This window comes from Manis pentadactyla, chromosome 2, assembly GCF_030020395.1.
Source record: "Manis pentadactyla isolate mManPen7 chromosome 2, mManPen7.hap1, whole genome shotgun sequence".
NCBI classification, from domain to species: Eukaryota; Metazoa; Chordata; class Mammalia; order Pholidota; family Manidae; genus Manis; species Manis pentadactyla.
In genome coordinates, this window is record NC_080020.1 from 173,557,511 (window position 1) to 173,576,363 (window position 18,853).

Consider the following 18,853-nt stretch of genomic DNA (forward strand, 5'->3'; position numbering starts at 1 on the left):
CATTTTTTGCCCTACAGTGGCAAGAATAGTATCAAATTGTCCGCAACGTTTATTGACCTTTCCTCAGTCTGGGCCACAGGTGAATTGATCGAACACTGCTATTCCACTTCACAGGCCCAAAGCAAGCAGAACAGCTTTCCTGAGGGCTGAGTTCTGACACCAGTACTTTTCCACTCATTAAAAAAAAAAAAAACAACTTATGCTATCTTTGGATGAGTTGGTTGCACAGTCCCTTGCTATAAAAAAAAGGGAGATATTCTTGTTTGCTCTGATGAAAGGGCTTCATCTTCCGGGACAAGGAATGGTCTGTATATACAACAGATCCTGCTAGCTAATTATGGACAGAAAAAGGGGCTACAGATCAAAATATCTAACATTAAAGTTATTACCTACGTAGGTATTCTGAAAGTCATAAATAAAGAGGCAACACAGTGTCCAAACTTTGGTTCTACAAATTTACTTGTGCAGAAACCATTTGTAGTTACTGCAAGTTCCTTTTCTACTATAAAGTGGGCTCTCTTATTAAACCTTGGTCAGGTCTGTTAAAACAAAAAAGAAGCAGTTCAAAACTCAAGAGCCTCGGGTCTTACACAGCCAGCAACAAAGAATGGCAGCTGCACCCAGGCACTTGTCAAAGATTACAATTCCAAATTCATTGTCCCTAAATATTTATTAAAGTATCACCAAGAGAAACTTGGAGTTGTTTAAAATCCACCCAGTCTATCTGAACTCTCAGATATGACATGATACACTCTTAGGTTAAGACAGATAAGCAGACAGCTAGCTATCTGAGCTGAATATGGCCCCCACCCCCTGTACCCATCTGAGTTCCAGTAGAATTAATATATAAGTGTGCTTTAGTGAGAGGCCATCTTTTATATGGAAAAACAGAACCCTCCATGTGCTATTTGGGTTTATTATACAAATGTTTATATTATGACATCACACATCATATAGCCTATCCATAGGAGTATAAGTGATCATGGTGTACAGTTTTTGCTTTATTACTGGATCCACTTTGCTGCATCCTTGTATTCTATATTCATTTGCCGCCACACATTCAATATGTTTTCTCCTTGTAATATTTCACATACCCTGGAAAACATTTCTACTAGGTATCTAGAGTCTACCATGGGGCTTGGTGCTTAGGGCATACAGTAAATATTTGTTGAAAGAATTTAAAATGTAGTACAAATAAATTATAACTATAAATAAAGAGATTGTTATAAAAGTGGAGTATAAGTAAAATGAAAACATTCATTTCTCCCTTGCTTGGGTAACCTCAACACTTAGGCATAAAGTTGGTGCTTATCCTGTATACACTCATCAGTTATGAAGAAACTGCTCTTGTGGATTTCATGGGAGTATGACTCCTTTATCTTACTTCACTGTTTGCTCCTTGAAGACAGAGCACAGCATTTACCCTGTGTTCTTTGAACAGAGCTCTATACAGAAGGTGCTCAATAAATGCAAATTACATGAATGACCCAAGGGCCTGGCTGGATATATGACCCACCACTTTGGAAGTGAAAGGGTCACAACCCCATAGTTCAGGTGCTATTATTGCCAATAGCACTTGGTGCTCCCATTTATATTTTATTAGCTTGCTCATTTTGGGTCATACTACCCATGGTGGTGACAGCAGGCCCTAGCTTTTTCTCCAAGGCATCTATTGTAGACATCTATTTCTTTTGCTGGCTCAGCATCCATTCCCCCTTCTACTATTGATGCTATCATTTTTTTTTTTTTTAAATGAATGCTTCCCCACTTTCAGTGCATGTGGGTCAGATGAGGTGTAGGTACATGATCCAGGCCTGTCCAATCAGAGCATTCTATCACACTGGCCATAGTGACTGGTCCTAGAATAGTCATGACCAATGTCATGACCCAGTGACTCCATTCCGGGACATTCATGGCAACTGTTGGACACAGAAGTTCTCTTTCTCTTGTTGGATTTACCAAGACAATAGGATACAAACCTATGAACTGTCAAAGCTACCACACTGGGAAAACCTAATTAAATGAACAAATCCTGCATATAGGAGCCAAGAGAGGAAGACAAAATTAGTCTTGATGACAATGGGCAGTGGATTCAGCTGTACCTGAACACCAGTGAGAACTGAGTTTTCTTTCAGTGCAATTAAAAGAATTCAAACCCAAACAGGATTCTGTTGTTATGTGGTCTCTTTCTAGGCCACACTGAACTCACAAGGCCATAATCAGAGGCCTTGTGCTTACAAAGGAACACTGGGACTGGGAACTCAAATATTTGTGTAAACTTATCCTGAGTCTACCATGATTCAATTATAAATAATTTAAAACTCCAGAGTCATGGTAAAGGTGTAGAACACAAGGCTGGGTGAGAGAAATTCTAGATGCAGATGTTTACGCATGGCAAACAGGGGTGTCAAGTGCTGTTCAGGGTGTACAGCAATGGGGCCAGTACAGACCATATTTTGATGGACTTGTCTTTGGTCTGATGTGCCACTGGCTTTTTTAAGGCAAAGTGAGGTGAAGAAAGGAGACTGCTAGGGATTGGGAAGCTAACTACAGGGAATGACTGAGGAATATCTAAGAATAGTCTTCCTTCCTTTAGTCTAGGTGATGTTTCCACTTCTGTCACCCACTAATAACCCGTTACTATTTGTCCAGCACAAGTAACATCATATGTTCTCATTCAGGCCTGGGAAAAAAACAAACAACCCATGGGCCATTGTGGAAATTCTTTTTTGGATGGGAGTGAGGTTGGGAAAAGTAATCCTTCCCTAGGAACTGATCACAGGGGAGACCTACTAAGCCCAGGTGGGTATTCTAGACCATAAGCCTAGAGGTTCTCTTCTTTAGGTCAGTTCTTTCTTGGCTCTCCATCCTCCAGGTTTTGTTCAAAGATCTCTGCTAGCTCTTGTAGGCAAGGTTTATGCTGAATGGGTTCCAGTGGTGAGGTCATCCTCATGGAAGGTTTCCATATATGACATGCCTCTGCTGCTGCGCCCAAGAGCATTCCCAAGGCCCTCTCAGTGATGCTGTCCAAGAATAAGAACTTGGCTGGATTCCCACATTGAAGGAGCAGTGGAACTTTGGTTTCTGAAAATAGCAGGCATTGTCCTTTTTGTCCAATTATAAAAGCAATACACTTTCTCTGTAGACTATTTGGAAATTCAAAAAGGTATAGAGGGGAAAAAGAAGCACAATCATGCCTTAATTCCATCATCTACAGAAAACTAATACTAACATTTTGTAATAGTCTTTATGACTGTATCTATCTATGTGTATTTCAGGAGGGCAGCGTTGCCTGATTGTTAAGAGTATGGGTTTGGAAGTCTGGCACTGCTCATTTAGAGTTCCGTGGCCTTTGGCAGCTTCATCTCTTTAAGTCTTAACTTCTTCAACAATAAAGTTTGCTAATTTTTAATCTAGTCTGCCACCAGCATGGTATTATTTTAACAGGTTGTAATAAGAGTTACCTAGTAATAACATTTCTGCCAACATTCTCTTTTAATTTTTAGAAAGTTATTTTACTTATTCCAGATTAATTTTAGCATAATCTAAGTTAAAAAAATGAGATTTTTGAAGACTTTCATTTAAATTTGTAGAATAATTAAAGAAGTAACAACTTTAAAACATTAAGTCTTCCTCTCATAGAATATAGTGTATCTGTCTTTCAATTTATTTTCTTCATGTTCTTCTGTAAAGCTTAATAGTTTTCTTCCTACAGGTCTTACATATTTACTGTTAATTCTGTTCCAAGGTATTTTATAGCTTTGGTTGCTGGAGTGCAAGAGATTTTTCCCCCTGGTCACAACTGGTTATTACTTGGACTAGAAAGCTATTTTGTAAGTTTCATATCTATCTTTTAGTGGACAACCTTGCTGCTCTCTTACTAGGTCTAACTGTTGTTCAGGATTGACTATCTCCAGAATTCTAGGTAGATACTTGGTTTGCAGACAAAATCTCTGTCTCCTTTCCAATAGTAAACTCTTTATTCTGCTTCATTACTTAGGTTGGATTATCCTTTCAGGACAGTGTTAGATAATAGTAGTTAGAATGGATCTACTTATCCCTAAAAACATTGTCTTTATATTAAGAATGAAAAACTGGGAGCTGGGAATACATGGATAAACAAGGCAAAGTTGCTGTTTTCAAGGAACTTACTTTAGATACATAAGCTAAAAATAAGCAAACAGGAGGATTTCACCTAATGACTGTGCTATTCACACAGTAAAGGAGATGTGGCAGAAAGATGGGGTTGGAGGTGGTTTAGATGGGGTTGTCAGGGAAGAAACCATGCTAACTACCAGCTCCCATGGATTCATGTTGGTCCTTAGCCCAGAAAACCTCTCCAGAGCCACTTGGCACCACTTACCTCCCCTTGTTTAAACTGTTGCCTTTCTTGGTTTCTGTGCCAAGAGAGTGGTGTCATGATCTTCTGGTCTCCTACCTCTCTGACCCTCTCCACCTTTAGCCTTCATTGCAGGCACATCATCCCTTGACCACCAATTACATAGCCTGTTGGGCAGGACAACCACCTATCCTGGCAGCTGGAAGGAGGACTCAACTGCTGGCTCCTTCTGATGAGAGTTCTTGCTTGCATTATGGCCTTTGCACAAGGTGACACTGGGGTAGCAGTGCAGGTCAAGATATGACGTCTGAGTGAAAGTGTTAAGATAGTTTCCCACAGCATGGAGACAAAGCTTCGAAAGGGTAGGTCACAGGTTTAGCTGGCTTCCTAACACACAATTCAACACCAAGGACACTATTTCAAGAAAGGGCTAAGCAAAAGAAAGTAAGGAAGTACCATGCTGGCTGAAAGACACCCAGTACAGTGCTAGAATGCAAGCATGGCCCCTATCCTTTCAGAGTTTATACAGAGACATGACTCACATGAAAAGAGAACTAAAAAACACTGCAAAACAACCAAAAAAAAAATCACAAATCAAATTGTGGGAAACATACTGTAAGTGTCACTGGAGTTCAATGAGAAAGCCCTTGGAACGAATTTACCAGTGAGAGAAGACCTGAGAGGAGGCAGAATTTGAACCAAAACCTACGGGAAGCAGATTTGATCACCAAAGGACACAAGTGCCCATAGTTATGCAGTGTTAACAGGGCTGGATTCTGGATCTAACAGACATAGTGAATGATACTGGACACATCCTAAAAGCATAAGGCCCTGCTTCTAACCCCAAGTAGACTAAAGTTAACAAAAAATTCAACTCTGGATTGAGGAGTAAAAGACATCTATGAAAAGGATCAAAGTTTTCTTCTGTCTCAGTAAATAGTTGGAAGGACAAAAGTGGGAGGTTCAAATAAGAAGGGATGGAACCAAGGCATAAAAGACATGGTGCATCTCTTTAGGTCCTGGTTCTGCTAGAGGTCTTAGGGAAAATGGGTAAAAATTTGGGATGCTTCTTCTGGTTCTTGAGGTTCTCAGTTTTCCAGCTCAGAAAATCAGGACAGACCAGACAAGATATTTGGAGCTGAGGCCCAGCTAGTGATAAAGAATGTGGATCTGCCCAAGGAGTCCTGTAGCTGGAAGTTGGATGGGATAGAGATCTAGTAGGGGAAGCAATGGCACCTTACTTCTCACATTTTGAGAGACACAAATAACAAGTACCTTACATCTTTATGGCATCTTACAACTCTCTGTTATTTATAGATTTTGTTCTGTTCTCATCTGAGGTAAGCATTATTAGACTGACTGCATTTTACAGACTTTAAGTTAAGTGATTTGCTGGTGAATGAAAAGCTGGCCTAGAAGCAAAGTCTTAAATGTTCACTGGCACTTCCTCTTCAGAGTGGTGTTCCAGTGCTCATAATCCAAACAGGCCCTCTCTGTGCCCAGGCAAAGCTGCTCACAAAAAGAAACAAGCCTTGACCCAGAAATTCTGTTCTGGGCTCAGAGGCTTGAAAAATCCTTGGACAAACCGGCCTCCTAACCCAGGTACGGTTAAAACACTAAGTTACCAGGGAGGAGGGGTTGGGAGGCACAATACCACATACAAACTTTTCTAGCAAACAACATCTGGTCTGGTCCTAAAACTGTTCTCAAAATCCATGTGAAACTGACATAAGTTGCAGGACTCATGGAGTCTTCACACCATTAAAGCTTTGCTCTCAGTAGTCTTTATTCCACTTAACCCCCACATGTGTAATTTCTTCCACTGGGGTAACTAAAACCCAGAAGTGATCAACAGTCAAAAGGGATAGGCATTATGACTATCAATTCTGGGGTGCCAAAACGAAGGTTGGAACCTTTGCCTCTTGAACAACAGACGTCCACCAGACTAGTCCCACGGAACTGCTTCTCCCCACACTGCCTTCTAAGGTGTCTGGTACCAGGGACAGCATTGCAAAGGCTTAAGTGGTTTCTTCTTCCTCTTTGGTGGCATTTAGCTAGGAGTACAAGATCATCTGAGAAAATTCAGCACTACCCAAGTCCCCAGCAAGGCAGCTTCCCCAGAGTCTCTCTGCACCTGGCCCAAGGCACTTGGGAGGGTCTGTGCCACTGATGCCAGCCAGGGTGCAACCAGACACTGCCTCTCTCCCACTCAGCCCCACCAGTAAGCATGGTACTTGTGTGGCTTGCAAGAGCAGGAAGGCTTTCAGGAGCCCAGGAGTCAGTCTCTTTACCTTTCAATATAAGCTGCTTTCCTCAGGTTTCATGGTCTGATTCCTGTTTATTCGCAATATTCCCTTTGTCCTTTCCTTTTCTCTCCCTCTGTCCTCCCAAGTCTCCCTACTTCCTTGTGGGCCAGCTCCACAGCACCACTCTCCCATAGAGGTAGGGTGAAGAGAGAGACACTGAAATGACCCTGTGCAAAGTGCCACTATGGCAGGTGAAAAGATGACATGTGCAGACTGGCAGACTGATTTCCTGCTCCCATGCAGCCACTGAGATTTCTGGTGCAAAGGTGTAGAAGCAAGAAAATGTGGCCACTTGGTGTGGTTGCAATATACCATACATTAAATTCACTTTGGCTCAATAGGCATTTACTGAATGTCTTTGGTATGCAGGGATTGGGAAGAGAGCTCACAATTTTTAGATATAAATGAGTGGTGCAGTAATTTTCAACCTTGGCTGCACGTGAGAATTCTCCCAGCTTTAGAGACAAAGTCAAAAACAATGTCTAGGGCCCCATCCTAGAGATTCAGATTTCACTGGTGTAGGGTGGAACACAATTATCAGTTTTTTAAAAAAATATTTCCCCAGTATTTGAATGGGTAGCCAGGAGCAAGAACTTTATGTGGCCATATGCAGAAAGTTCTGAATAAAGGTTCAATTTAGGTTTTGGGCAATGGAAAGCTACTGTAGTTTTTGAGCAGGAAGCATGAGAATGGTTTTAATATGGGCAGCTTCTCCTGACTGTACTGGACAGAACAGACTGGAGTCAAGAAATACTGAAAAAGAGAGAGAGAGATCTGGTAAAAGTCTACTGCAATGGTCCAAGTAAGGGGTAATAAAACCTTAAACTCAACAGTAGCCCTGAGGATGGAAAGTAAGATGAATTTCCTGGAAGGTACAGGACTGGGCCCTTGTAGGACTGTTAGGGCAAAGGAGAATAATCCAGGCACCTCTGGGGCCACAGCAGGGATAGCAGGCAGTGACAGGAGAGGCACTCATCTCTGGTCCAGACCCACTTGGCCTCACATTTTCACCTATACCAAAACTGCAGAAGAAAGAATTCCTGGTATCTTGGAAGTTGAAAACCTAAGAGAAGGACAAGAACAGAGAGACTTGGCTCTTTCAGGTTCAAGTGCTCCGAGGACTGCTACCCTAAGTGGTAAAGACTGAACATATTTAGGACACAAGATTTTAACATGAAGCAAAACATCATACATCTGCAGACTTTTTCCCACAGAATTCTGATATAAAAAGAGATCATTCTTCTTTTATTCGAGGTATTTACTCTCCCGCCCTCACCTGAGGCCTCCCATACAATGCCATTATTTCCAGGCCACCTTAAAACACTAGGCTCAGCTCACTGAAAGAAAAATACAGAATCAATTGCAGCTTCAAACACCTTCCTAGATGTTGCCTAAGTCAGAAAAAGATAGTCAACACAATAAAATTGGTATGGTTGGGTGGCATGGGAATGTAATTGTTTATTTGGAGTGTCACCGGACACTCCAAATAAAGGTTCTATTATCTTCAGCTGAAAGCTTTCAGGCCCTAAGGAGGAAGTGAATAGGATGACCCACTTGAGATAGAAGCAAAAGAACAGATGACTTGAGATAGAACACTGGGAGAGGGCAGCAGGCAGACAAAATAACTCAACAATTAAAAGGGAATTGGGACACACCTTCCATGTCATCTCAAATTCCATCTTCCCCTCACCTTCCCCCAAACAATCAGACCTTTTGAGTTAGCCTGTTTAGACAATGCTTGATCAACAGATCACTCTATAGCACCAGGAAGAAAAAAAAAAAAGAATAAGTTACTTGTTATTTTATTGTAGAAGAAAAAATATCCTGAAATATTTGTTAAATAACAATAATTTCTGATAAAATCATTTTTCAGGGTTTTCAAACCTGACCATCTGGTCAGACATAGTGAGCTGTCCCTCACCCTTGTAATAAGCTTCATTAATATTGTCATAAACCACAGGAAAACCTAAAGATTTTCTAAATGGCTTCCAAATTTCTGCATAGATGCCCTTAATTAGTCCAAAGGTAAATAATAAACAAACTACCAACAAATTAGAAGGATAGCTGAGAGGGAAAAAATGTTAACAATTGGTGAATCAGAACAAAGGATATATGAGTGTTCATTATACCATTCTTTCAACTTAATTTTTTAGTTACAGGCTGACTGAAAAGTTGCTTTAGCATGATTGTGCTATTTTCCAGACCTGCCTAAAATACATATTTAATTATTTCTTTTCGAACCACAAACAGAAAATCAATTCTTCCCCAGGTGATACTCACTTTCTATTGTCTGCAAAAGCTTCTAGAGCTTTCTGGAGAGTTTAAATTAAGGGGTTACAGTATACTGGAATGGTTTTATAGTTCTTGGAAGGGTGATTGAGCCAAACTCTCATCGAAGGTCTGTGATGGTCACTCCTCTGTCCACAACAGTCACGTGGTTACAGCTCTGCAATAGGGAAAAAGAAAGAAAGGGAGAGTCCTGGAAAATTCTGAAAAGTCATTTTTTAAAACTCTCTACTTAAAATGCTCGGGCTAGTGTTTCCCACTCTGGAAGTCAGACAACTACTTACGGCAGTTATTGTAAAGGCTCTGGGTATCATTACTTCTACCAATCCCTACCTGTAGCCTGAATCAACATGGACCCACATATCTCCATTTATTTTTCAAATGTATGTATATTATAGAGTCATTAATAAAATGTGCATTTATTTAAAAGAATTGCTGACTTAATTGCAGTTTTTTGAACTATTATGTCTACCCAACAATAACATACACCTACCCTCACAAGGGGAATGCCTAATTTTGGCATGCAGAATGGGTCTTTAGAACTGAAAACCCAGGCACTTTTCTGGAATTGTGCAGCCTCTGTTTCAACATCCTGGAACCTAGACATTTATTACATTCCAAGGCAGGCTAACCTTTTTGAATAGATCTGTCAGAAAGTTCTTTCTTATACTTAGCTGAAAACTGTCATTCCATGAGGTCTTAATTTTAGTTCTGGGAGTCATATGAAATACACACAATATCTTTTTATACAATTCTTCTAATACTTAGAGTCAGTTCTCAGAGCCTCCCTGGGGTTTCTCTTCTAAACACCCTCAGTTCCTCTTCTCAGTCCCTTTTCCATACTGGTCACTTTTCAGTGAACCACAGAAATAATCATTCCATGGCCAGCATGGACTGAAGCAATGCTTTCACATGAGATTTGAGGGGCAAACTGAAACACACTGCCAGAAATGGAAACTTTATTCACAGAATACAATTTATGGAGAAAGCTTTCTAAGGTCATAAAAATCCTTATTCTCTAAATAAAATTCCAGAATAAATATACTTGACCTATTTTAAGTGGCTTGTTTTCCTCTGAATTGAAATCTTTTACTGAAGTAGACTTTCCAACTAATGGTGATGAAGGAAAAACACTAAGATTTAATAATCCAGCTAATGCACTAGGTACTTTCTGTACATTATTTCATTTAATCCTCCCAATAATCCTATATAGTAGGTATTATTATTACTATCGTCCCCCTTTACAGATGAGAAACCTGAAGCCCATACTGGTTAAGTAGCCTGATCAAAGACACACAGTCCTTGATTGCAGAGCTAAGATTCAAATCCATTCTTATCCCACACTGCTCCCCATGTATATCCTTATTAGGAAGACGTGGAAAGTAAATGAGAAAGCTGATCTTCTTTGTGGGTTGAAAGGACAATGTATCTCATTAGCTCTGACTGTCCTCCCCGCCTGAAGCACAGCCCCAGTTTCTTCTGTATAGGTACATACACAGAAGAGTGGTGGATCCTTGCTGTGTGGATGAAATCCTTTCTGACGACAGGAAGAAATCTCCTCCAGTCCATGTTCAGTTAGTTTAAAGAACCCAGTTCTAAAATAAGAAAGAGCAGGCTCAGAATCAAAGGTGTCCCACTGATCACTCACTCACTCTCTCTCTCACTCACACACACACACACACACACACACACACACACACACACACACACACAGAGCAGAGCTCATTTTGAGGCAGTTTCAAAAGTATGCTGGCTCATAGGTCTCTTTGGTGAATGAATCAGAGTTAGAGAGTGACTCATCACTGCCACCGCACAAGTTTTGCTGGGAGAATGCATAGTAAATAACAGGATAAGAATGAAAAAGAAGTTAACATTCTGAGATAATATGCTTGATTTTGAAATTCTCTAATCTGACACCAATCTCTTGTAATTCTTACATTTCAAGTCAATCATTTCAAATTTCTTATGCCCTTTTCTTAGAAAAGCACCTACATTGTTGCTTGGTGCTTTTTAAACAAGCATAATAGGTTTATCAGGATATGGGGCTTAAGAAGCAGCCTTTACAACAGCCAGTTAACACCAATCTAAAACCCAGTAAACAGCCAATATCACAGTCTACGTATTTTATACAGAACAAGGTCTTAAAAACAGAGATCTTTTCCTCTAAGGTTTTTTCTCCATTATCTCCTTGTAACAACCTGAACTTACTCCTGGAACTTGGGGGAGCAAACAATGGCTATTGACTCTGGCAACATCATCTGGTAAGAGCAGTGAGTGTGCAGGTCAACACTGGAGAGGAAGGCAGTCTGTGTGGGATGAGTCTGAGAAGAGAAAAAAAAGTCAGAGATCCCCTCAGTGAGAACACTGCCAAGCCTTTTACTATGAAGGAAAGTAAAGCCAAAGAGTTCCTGTCAGCTGGCCACAATCTCCTTCTCAAGTACAAAGCCATTTGCAGCCATGGGGGGCATACCTGAAGTTCGTAAGTGATGAATTTCCTTTCCAGCATTGTAAACAAATATAGTTTAATGTATGTGAAAAGGCTCATAATTTCTAGTTGACCCTCAAGACTTATTTGGCTCCTCACGAGCTTTCTCTGTGTGATGAAGAGTCACCCGTTCTGGAATAGACGGTACATGCTGCCCAACACTTCAATATGGTAGAAAACAGGACTTTAACAAACAGCAGTTAGAAGAATGATTCTTCTCAACAGGTGTTAGAAGGTCAAGCATGAGCCTAGGCAAAAGGGGCAAAAGCTATCCTGTTGTTAAAGCACATGATCCAAGGATATGACAGGCAGGGGGCCACTGGGATGTCAGCAAGTAGTTAGATCACACAGAGGACCCTGTCTTTGGGGAAAAAACAAGGATATTAAAATTTGAAAGTAACCAGTTAAAGCACCATCTAAACATGCATTCACTTGGGGGAGCAAACAATGGCTACTGACTGGCAACATCATCTGGTAAGAGCAGTGAGTGTGCGGGTCAACACTGGAGAGGAAGGCAGTCTGTGTGGGATGAGTCTGGCTTCCCTGCAGTACCTCATTTATTTTTGATTACTTAATGTTTTATTGTGCACATTCTTTGTAAACAAATGAACAACTTACATGCATCTGAGAGGCCTGCGATCTTAGATAACAAGAATGGAAAAAGAAAAACCCAATATGACTCAAAAAGACCAACCTTCACTGACAGAAAAGCACAGAAAGTAAGTGTAATTGACCAGTGTTTTCAAACCTGCTGTACAAAAAATGAAGCTCCTTGAAGAGCTTGTCAGAAGCACAGGCTCCTGTACCCAACCCATGGAAATATCTGCCCTAAGAGGGGACTTTTTTTTTCAAAAGGCTCAATAAAGAAATCTCATATGCAGCCTTGGCTGAGAAGCTCCACTCCACAGAAAGCTGTGACCAGCTCACAGTGAGAGAGGCCTGCAGGACAGAACTGTGTCAGCTGAGAGCTGACAGCAAATCTGCACACAGATGCTCATGGGACAGGTAAGAACTTTGGTGACCACAAGGGAAAAACAGTTTCTACCTGATAATAATGATCCTACAGACTGCTAGGGACAAACGGCCTGAGCCAACACCTTTCAACCTCTGATTGTGAGAAGAGGCAGTGCAAGCATGGTCTCTGTTACTTATGCTTTGATTTGCATCTAGAGACTGTGAAGGCAGGAGCTCGTGACCTGAATCAGTGGAGGCAGGAGTTAAGTGTACAGCAGGCGACTCTTTTGTGACTTTGGTTTCACTCTGTCCGGCTTCCCTGAAGTACCGAACCTAACTCTTCTCAACATATTTGGAATTCTAACTGGGAACAAATGAGGCCTACATAAGCTGATCTAGGCCTCTGATCTTAAATTGAGTCAGCTAGAAAGATGATTAAGAGACATATAGTACGGGCTCAATAGGTAACTCTTAAGCTGAATCCACAAACCTCGCCTTGCGCTTCTGTTCCCCTCTAACTATTGTGCCTTCTCTCTCTCTTTCCCTTCACAATTGAGTTTCTTGAAAAAATAGCTATGTCCACGAGCTGGAGACAGAGGAAGGCATTTTTATGAAGAGAAAACAACACACCAAAGGAGCAGAAATGAGTGAGTGTCTGCAGAGGACAGCCTAAGCATCGGGACAGGAGAAGAGTGGCCACAGGGGAGCAATACAAGCTAAGGCAGGGCTGAGAAGGTGAAGAAGTGCCTTGAATACTGGGTTGAGGGTTACACAATGATAGTTCGTGATCAATACATGACCATACAAACTTTTTGATTAGGGAGCCTGATTTATAGCTGGCAAGGTACAGAAGGAAGATTTGATTTTGCGCTCTCCCTTCTTGCCAATTTTAAGATCTGAGCAAAGCCTTATAGTTTGCATTTTGTTTCTTTTTAATCCCAAACTAGGAAGGAATAGTACAGAAATATGGAGAAAAAAGCTGAAATACTAACAATTAAGGCTCTAACATTGTTCCTAGATAGGCCCTTAATGATAATAGAGGTCCTTTTATTCATTTGTGGCTAAGTTCCACCTTAAGTTTAAACAGTAATTATTCCAAACTTGCCCCATCTTCTCCAGTTCCCCAAACCACCTGTCTCCCTCATGTTGGGTAGTGGATTTAGACTTCAACCTTGTTGAAATCAGACTGCTTAAAATGAGCTCCTTCAACCCCTCTAAATATAATATCAACAATCTCTCTGTATCTTTCTCTCTTCCTTTCAATTCTGTCTCAGAGATGAGCATTTTCTCCTGCACATGAAGATGAGCCCCCTTTTTTTTTGTCCTTTTGATTTAATCTTTTCCTACCTTCACATTACATCTCCTCCATCGGCTCCACTATGCCCCATGGGCTCACTGGGCATAAAAACACATTCAGACAACTAACATACACAAGAATGTAGACAAACCTTAACAATATTGAGCAAAAGAAGCTGCACAAAAGAATACATATTATATACTTCTATTTATATAAAGTTCAAAAGCAGGCAAAACTAAACTGTCCAGTTTAGGAACACACATTTAGGTTGCAAAACTATTATAAAGCAAGCAAAGGATTTCCAGAAAAGTCAGGAGAGGGATTACCTGTACCAGGGAGGAAGTATGACTGGGCAGGAGCACGGGGGTGGGAGTGTGCTTCTGACAATGTTCTATTTTTTGACCTAGGTTGTGTACATAGATGTTGCTTAACGTTTTATTAAAGTGTATCTAAAGTGTGTGTGTGTGTGTATGTACACACACACACACACACATTTCAAATAGAAGGTTTCAAAAAAATCAAAATAGAAAACATGCTCAAGCCTTTCACACTAAATCATAAATCAAACATTCTCTCAAACTGACTACTCCTTAAGCCACTATCCCATTTTTTTCCTTTCCCCTACAGCTAAGCTCTCAAAAAATTAAAGTTAGTGTACATTTCACCATCACCACAACCTCAACCATCATCACTTCTTAAACCCTTATAAGCTACTCCCACCACTGCCTAGAGCCCATGAAACAGAGGTCACCAATGACCTTCCCAAATCCAGAAAGCTGATACAAGTCTCTGTCATTCTGGAACTCTCTGCAGCAGACATGGTCAACATCCTGAAATTTCTTCTTAAAATGTTCCTACTTTGGCTTCTGTGCCTTAACATTACCCTCACCCTTCTCTTACATTTCTTTGTTTCATTACTGACTACTCCCTACATCCTCCTAGGTAGCCTACCCACAAGCTGCCAGTCAACTCTTCTTGCTCTCCACTCTCCTCCAATTCCAAGGCTTCCAAGCTCTCTGCAGAGGTCTCCCAAATCTCTTTCCCACCTTGACCCTGCTCCTAAGTTCCAGCCACATTTTCAAATGCCTGATGACCACCTTCACTGATGTCTCACCAGTATTTTAAATTCAATATGCTCAGAACTGAACACACAATTTGCCTCACTTGCAAGGTAAGTTCTCCTCCCATTTTTGCTTATGAGATGCTCATTGCCACCCCCACGAGTCAGGCCTGAAATCTCTGTCATCGCTGACTTTTACTCATCATCCTCTTACTCATTCCCACATCCTCTGAAATCCTATACTCATCCCCATCCCAAATGCACTGCCATCATCCTCTCATCATTATTAAATTTTATCACCACACTAACTTCTTAAAACATCTTCCTGACTCAACTACCTTGAAACTGCCTTTAGGTTAAAACTTCTAAAGTATGGCTTCGATCACATCATTGATTTACTCAAAAACCTTTTAAGAATTCTCTACTTAACTAACAAGCAGAACTATTCTGCCTGTCCACCCAAGACCCTTCAAAACACTACTCCAATGTATCACGTTAAAGCTCAGCTACTATTTCCTGACATGAAATGTAAACCCCAGGACATCGGACCACTCATGTCTTCTCCACACAGAACTCTCCATTGGTCCACCTGTCAAAATTCTAGTAAATCATATTGCTGTGATCCTTCCCTCTGAATTTCACAGTGTTCTGTTTGCACCTCTTGAGGCACTTGGCATATTCTGTCTCACATGAAGAGTTATTACTTTATCTATTTGTCTAATCTCTTCTATTACTCTAAAATCATATCTTACTCAAATTTGTATTCCCTGGCAGATAAGGAACAAGTTTTCTATGTTCCATATACCAAAATGGAGGAATACACAATAGAAAACAAATATTTATGTAACTGAACTAAAGAAAGGACAGAGGCACAAGGGACTGCCTCGCAGGTCAGGATTTCCCAAATTCTAACATACAAGTATGTGTAAGCTTCCTAAATCCAGAAATGAGCCAACTTGTATGTATGTATGTAGCCTTGTCACATAATATATGAAGTGGCTTGGTTTATGAGAGTGAGGAATTGGAAAGGAATAGAAAGAAAAATAAATAAATAATCTCTCAAGGTGCAATTATGTTTTACCTGAGTATTACCAGAAGACTGCATAAGATATGCAGACACTTAAAAATCACCTATATTGGTGGCCCTCTGGTTTACATAAAGGTTAAAGATGTAAGCTGCTTTAAGACCAAATGCAAACATCTGAATTAACTTCCTTGGCTCACTTAAAATATTTTGATTTACATACCTTTTAGGAACATCATTTGTATAAAGTAGACATAGCCTGACTACTCAATGTCCACATATATTCTAGGCCAGCTTCCTATCACCATTCACACTCATGGGGAAACAAGTTCATTTTTACTGTATGAAATGAAGTTTCATTTACTATAACATTTTTAAAGATTAAAAAATTTAAAAAGCTCCAAGTCTCCCCAAATTTAAAAAGTTCCCAAAATGAATACTGGAGTGCAAGCAGCCAAGTATGCTAGGGAAGTCAAGTCTGTATCCAATGGAGGGGGAAACAGCTTTCTAAATAATCTGGATACAATTCACTTTGTGTTTATAACGTCATGAGGGAAGAGAAGGCTAACCCTCAAAGAGCTCAGAATTGCTTACATGAATCCATCCCAGTGTGATGAGACCCTGCTGATCCTGTATGAGGAAAAGTTCTTCTTCGTTCTCAGTGTTGCAATAATCCGACCCAGCGCTTTGCTTAGGGATAAGAACGTGAGTAATGGTAAATTCATTCCTCATCTGTTAAAAAGAGAAAAGAGCTTGTCACAATTCCCTAGCACTTATGCAACCCTACTCTGTCACAGCAGGGGAAAGTGAAACATCTATGCAAATGAGTCTCCTGCAAGTTGAATCCCTCACCTCAGTGGTTCACCACCTCGGCTGCCCATGCGCATGGCTTGGGGCGCTCTGCAAAGCCACAAATGCCCAGAGTTCTGCGGGAATTTCTGGCTGTAGCCAAACAGACCTACTTGTGATTCTTGAGAAGCTCTGAGTATAGTACCATTTCTTTTCCTTTGTTCAGTAGTTTCCCTTTTACTGTTTCTCTAAGTTCTTCCCATCCTTTAAGGCACAGTTTAAATCTATTACACCTCATTTATTTATTCATTCAGCAGTTAGCAATGGATTCTTTAAATGCCTCCATTTAATGATCTTTCCTTCCTCAAAATTCCTAGTGCTCTTACTGTACATACAAGGCAGCGTGCAATTTATCTTTTGGTGTAAGTTTGGACACATGCTATGTGCTTTATATATTTCATATTTCCTGGTCCTATCATAAAGCAGGTGCTCAAAAATTGATATACAAGTAATGACTGAATCTTCTTACCAAGTTTAGAATTTGTTATTTCTTTCTATTAGCATTAAAATAATCAGTTCAATTTAAGGGATTATGAAAAATCAATCAAATACAGTGTCACCAAATTCAAAGTGACATTGCATTATGCTGTCCGTGGTTCCTTTGGCAGAGGGATCAGCACAAAGAGTAACTGACCCTGGATATCTTCTCTGAGTCACAGGAGGCCAAGGGGGAAGAAACAGTCTCAGCTCAGGAAAGCGTGTGCTGTTTACCAGTTTTCCACAGAGAATCCCACATGTCTCTACTCCACGGGCAGTGTTGGCACTGGCCAACTGGAGAAACTGTGGGCAGAGCCTCCCGGGCACCACCACATGGCGCAGTCCATCAATGGTAGGGGCTGGAAAGGAGAAAGAGGAAAAATCTGAGACCACGGAACAGAGTGTCCCTAAGTGCACCTCAGAGCTAGTAGCCCTGGGAGTACAATGCCAAGTCTCCAGGGTCCCCCAACTGTAGGCAGTGAGCAGGGGATCTCACCCTAATGAGAGAAGAACAAGGGTTGAAAAATCTCTTCTCCAACCTCTGGCCACATTATTTCAAGAAAAAGAGAAGAGGCTTTAACCATTCAAGTTAAGACAAGGGTAAACTAATACTTAGAAGTTTCTGAGCTACTCAGGAATTCTCTGTCACAATCTAATACAAAGGATTAAAAAAATAACATCCCCATTCAATTGAACTTTTGTTTACATTTTAAGCATCTGTTTTATCTCAGATAAGAACATTGGAGAGCATTACTTTCAAAGAAATACACCAGAATATATGCTGGGTAACTGAAAACTATATGGGTAAATGTTTACTTCTGAATTTATTCATTTAGAAGAAAGTTAAAAATGCCAAAACAACAAAAAACACATTCTGATCCTCAAAAGAGGCATGAATGAACAAAGCAGCTCATAGGCCTGGCTGAGAATGCCAAGAATGGACCCAGTCCCTGACCACCGGGAGAAGCCCTGTCAGAGCCAGGAGGCTAATCAGGGGGCATCCTTCACAGGCACATTTCATTTTTTTAATTTTTAAGTGAAAAAGGATGCTCTGCTTATGAACATTCAACAGCAAGATCTGAACTGTAGGGTAGTAACAAGCCAGACGAGGGCCATGAGGTCACATGGCAGTCCAATGACAGTAGCTGGGGATTCTAAATTAAGGTTTGGCATGGTCCTTGCCCTTCAATTCTGTCATCACTTCCCAAATGCATACCAAGTAGGCACTGTGCTCGGCCCTCAGGAAACACAAATATGAAGCCCTAACCTGCAAGAAGTTCATACTTAGTCACTGACAATTGACTACACTCTCAGGTAAATGATCTCAACTGCATCACAGGTAAGAGCTCTGGGAGTTTTGAGAAGAGAATCAACCTGCTTAAAGGGAAGGGAATCTGGAAAAACCTAAAAGAAGGGAAGACAGAGATAGAGAAAGGAGATTTTAGGTTGAAGGCAAAAGTTAACAAACCTCTTTGGGTAAGACAGTCCAGGAACCGTTCTGGGAACATAAGAGTCTGGGAACTGTAGCACAGAATATGTATGAGGAAACAGTAGTGAACGATGAGCCTGCTGAGTACGTGGGCAGAAACCCTAAAAGCCAGGCTTCAGGGTTCAGCACTCTTGCCCCCACTGTACTTTCAAGTGGGTCTTCTGCAAAGCTGACTTCATCAAATGACTAATTGAAAGCTGATTCCTATCTGAGAAGATCTATTCTAGTAATCAAGGTTTACTTATCATTTTGAGGCTCAGATAGCCAATCGTTGGTGAGAGGAGGAA

The 18,853-nt window shown here is 40.7% G+C and overlaps 1 protein-coding gene across 5 annotated transcripts in view; it reads right to left on the bottom strand.

Moving 5' to 3' along the window:
* Positions 1–608: 608 nt before the first annotated feature.
* Positions 609–18,853, bottom strand: part of STAMBP (STAM binding protein) — a 33,642-nt gene continuing 15,397 nt past the window's right edge. For 3 of the 5 annotated variants that reach the window (XM_057497086.1, XM_057497087.1, XM_036930599.2), the window contains exons 6-10: positions 17,312–17,436; positions 16,346–16,483; positions 11,140–11,252; positions 10,427–10,526; positions 8,432–9,091 (exon numbers count right to left, since the gene is read on the bottom strand). In XM_057497086.1, coding sequence (XP_057353069.1) covers positions 9,035–9,091; positions 10,427–10,526; positions 11,140–11,252; positions 16,346–16,483; positions 17,312–17,436 — 533 coding nt within the window. In that variant the 3' untranslated portion in view covers positions 8,432–9,034. Of the gene's footprint in view, positions 3,147–8,431; positions 9,092–10,426; positions 10,527–11,139; positions 11,253–11,543; positions 11,774–16,345; positions 16,484–17,311; positions 17,437–18,853 lie in introns of those variants that run through there. The other 2 variants (XR_008995795.1, XR_008995796.1) reach the window with 2 other exon arrangements.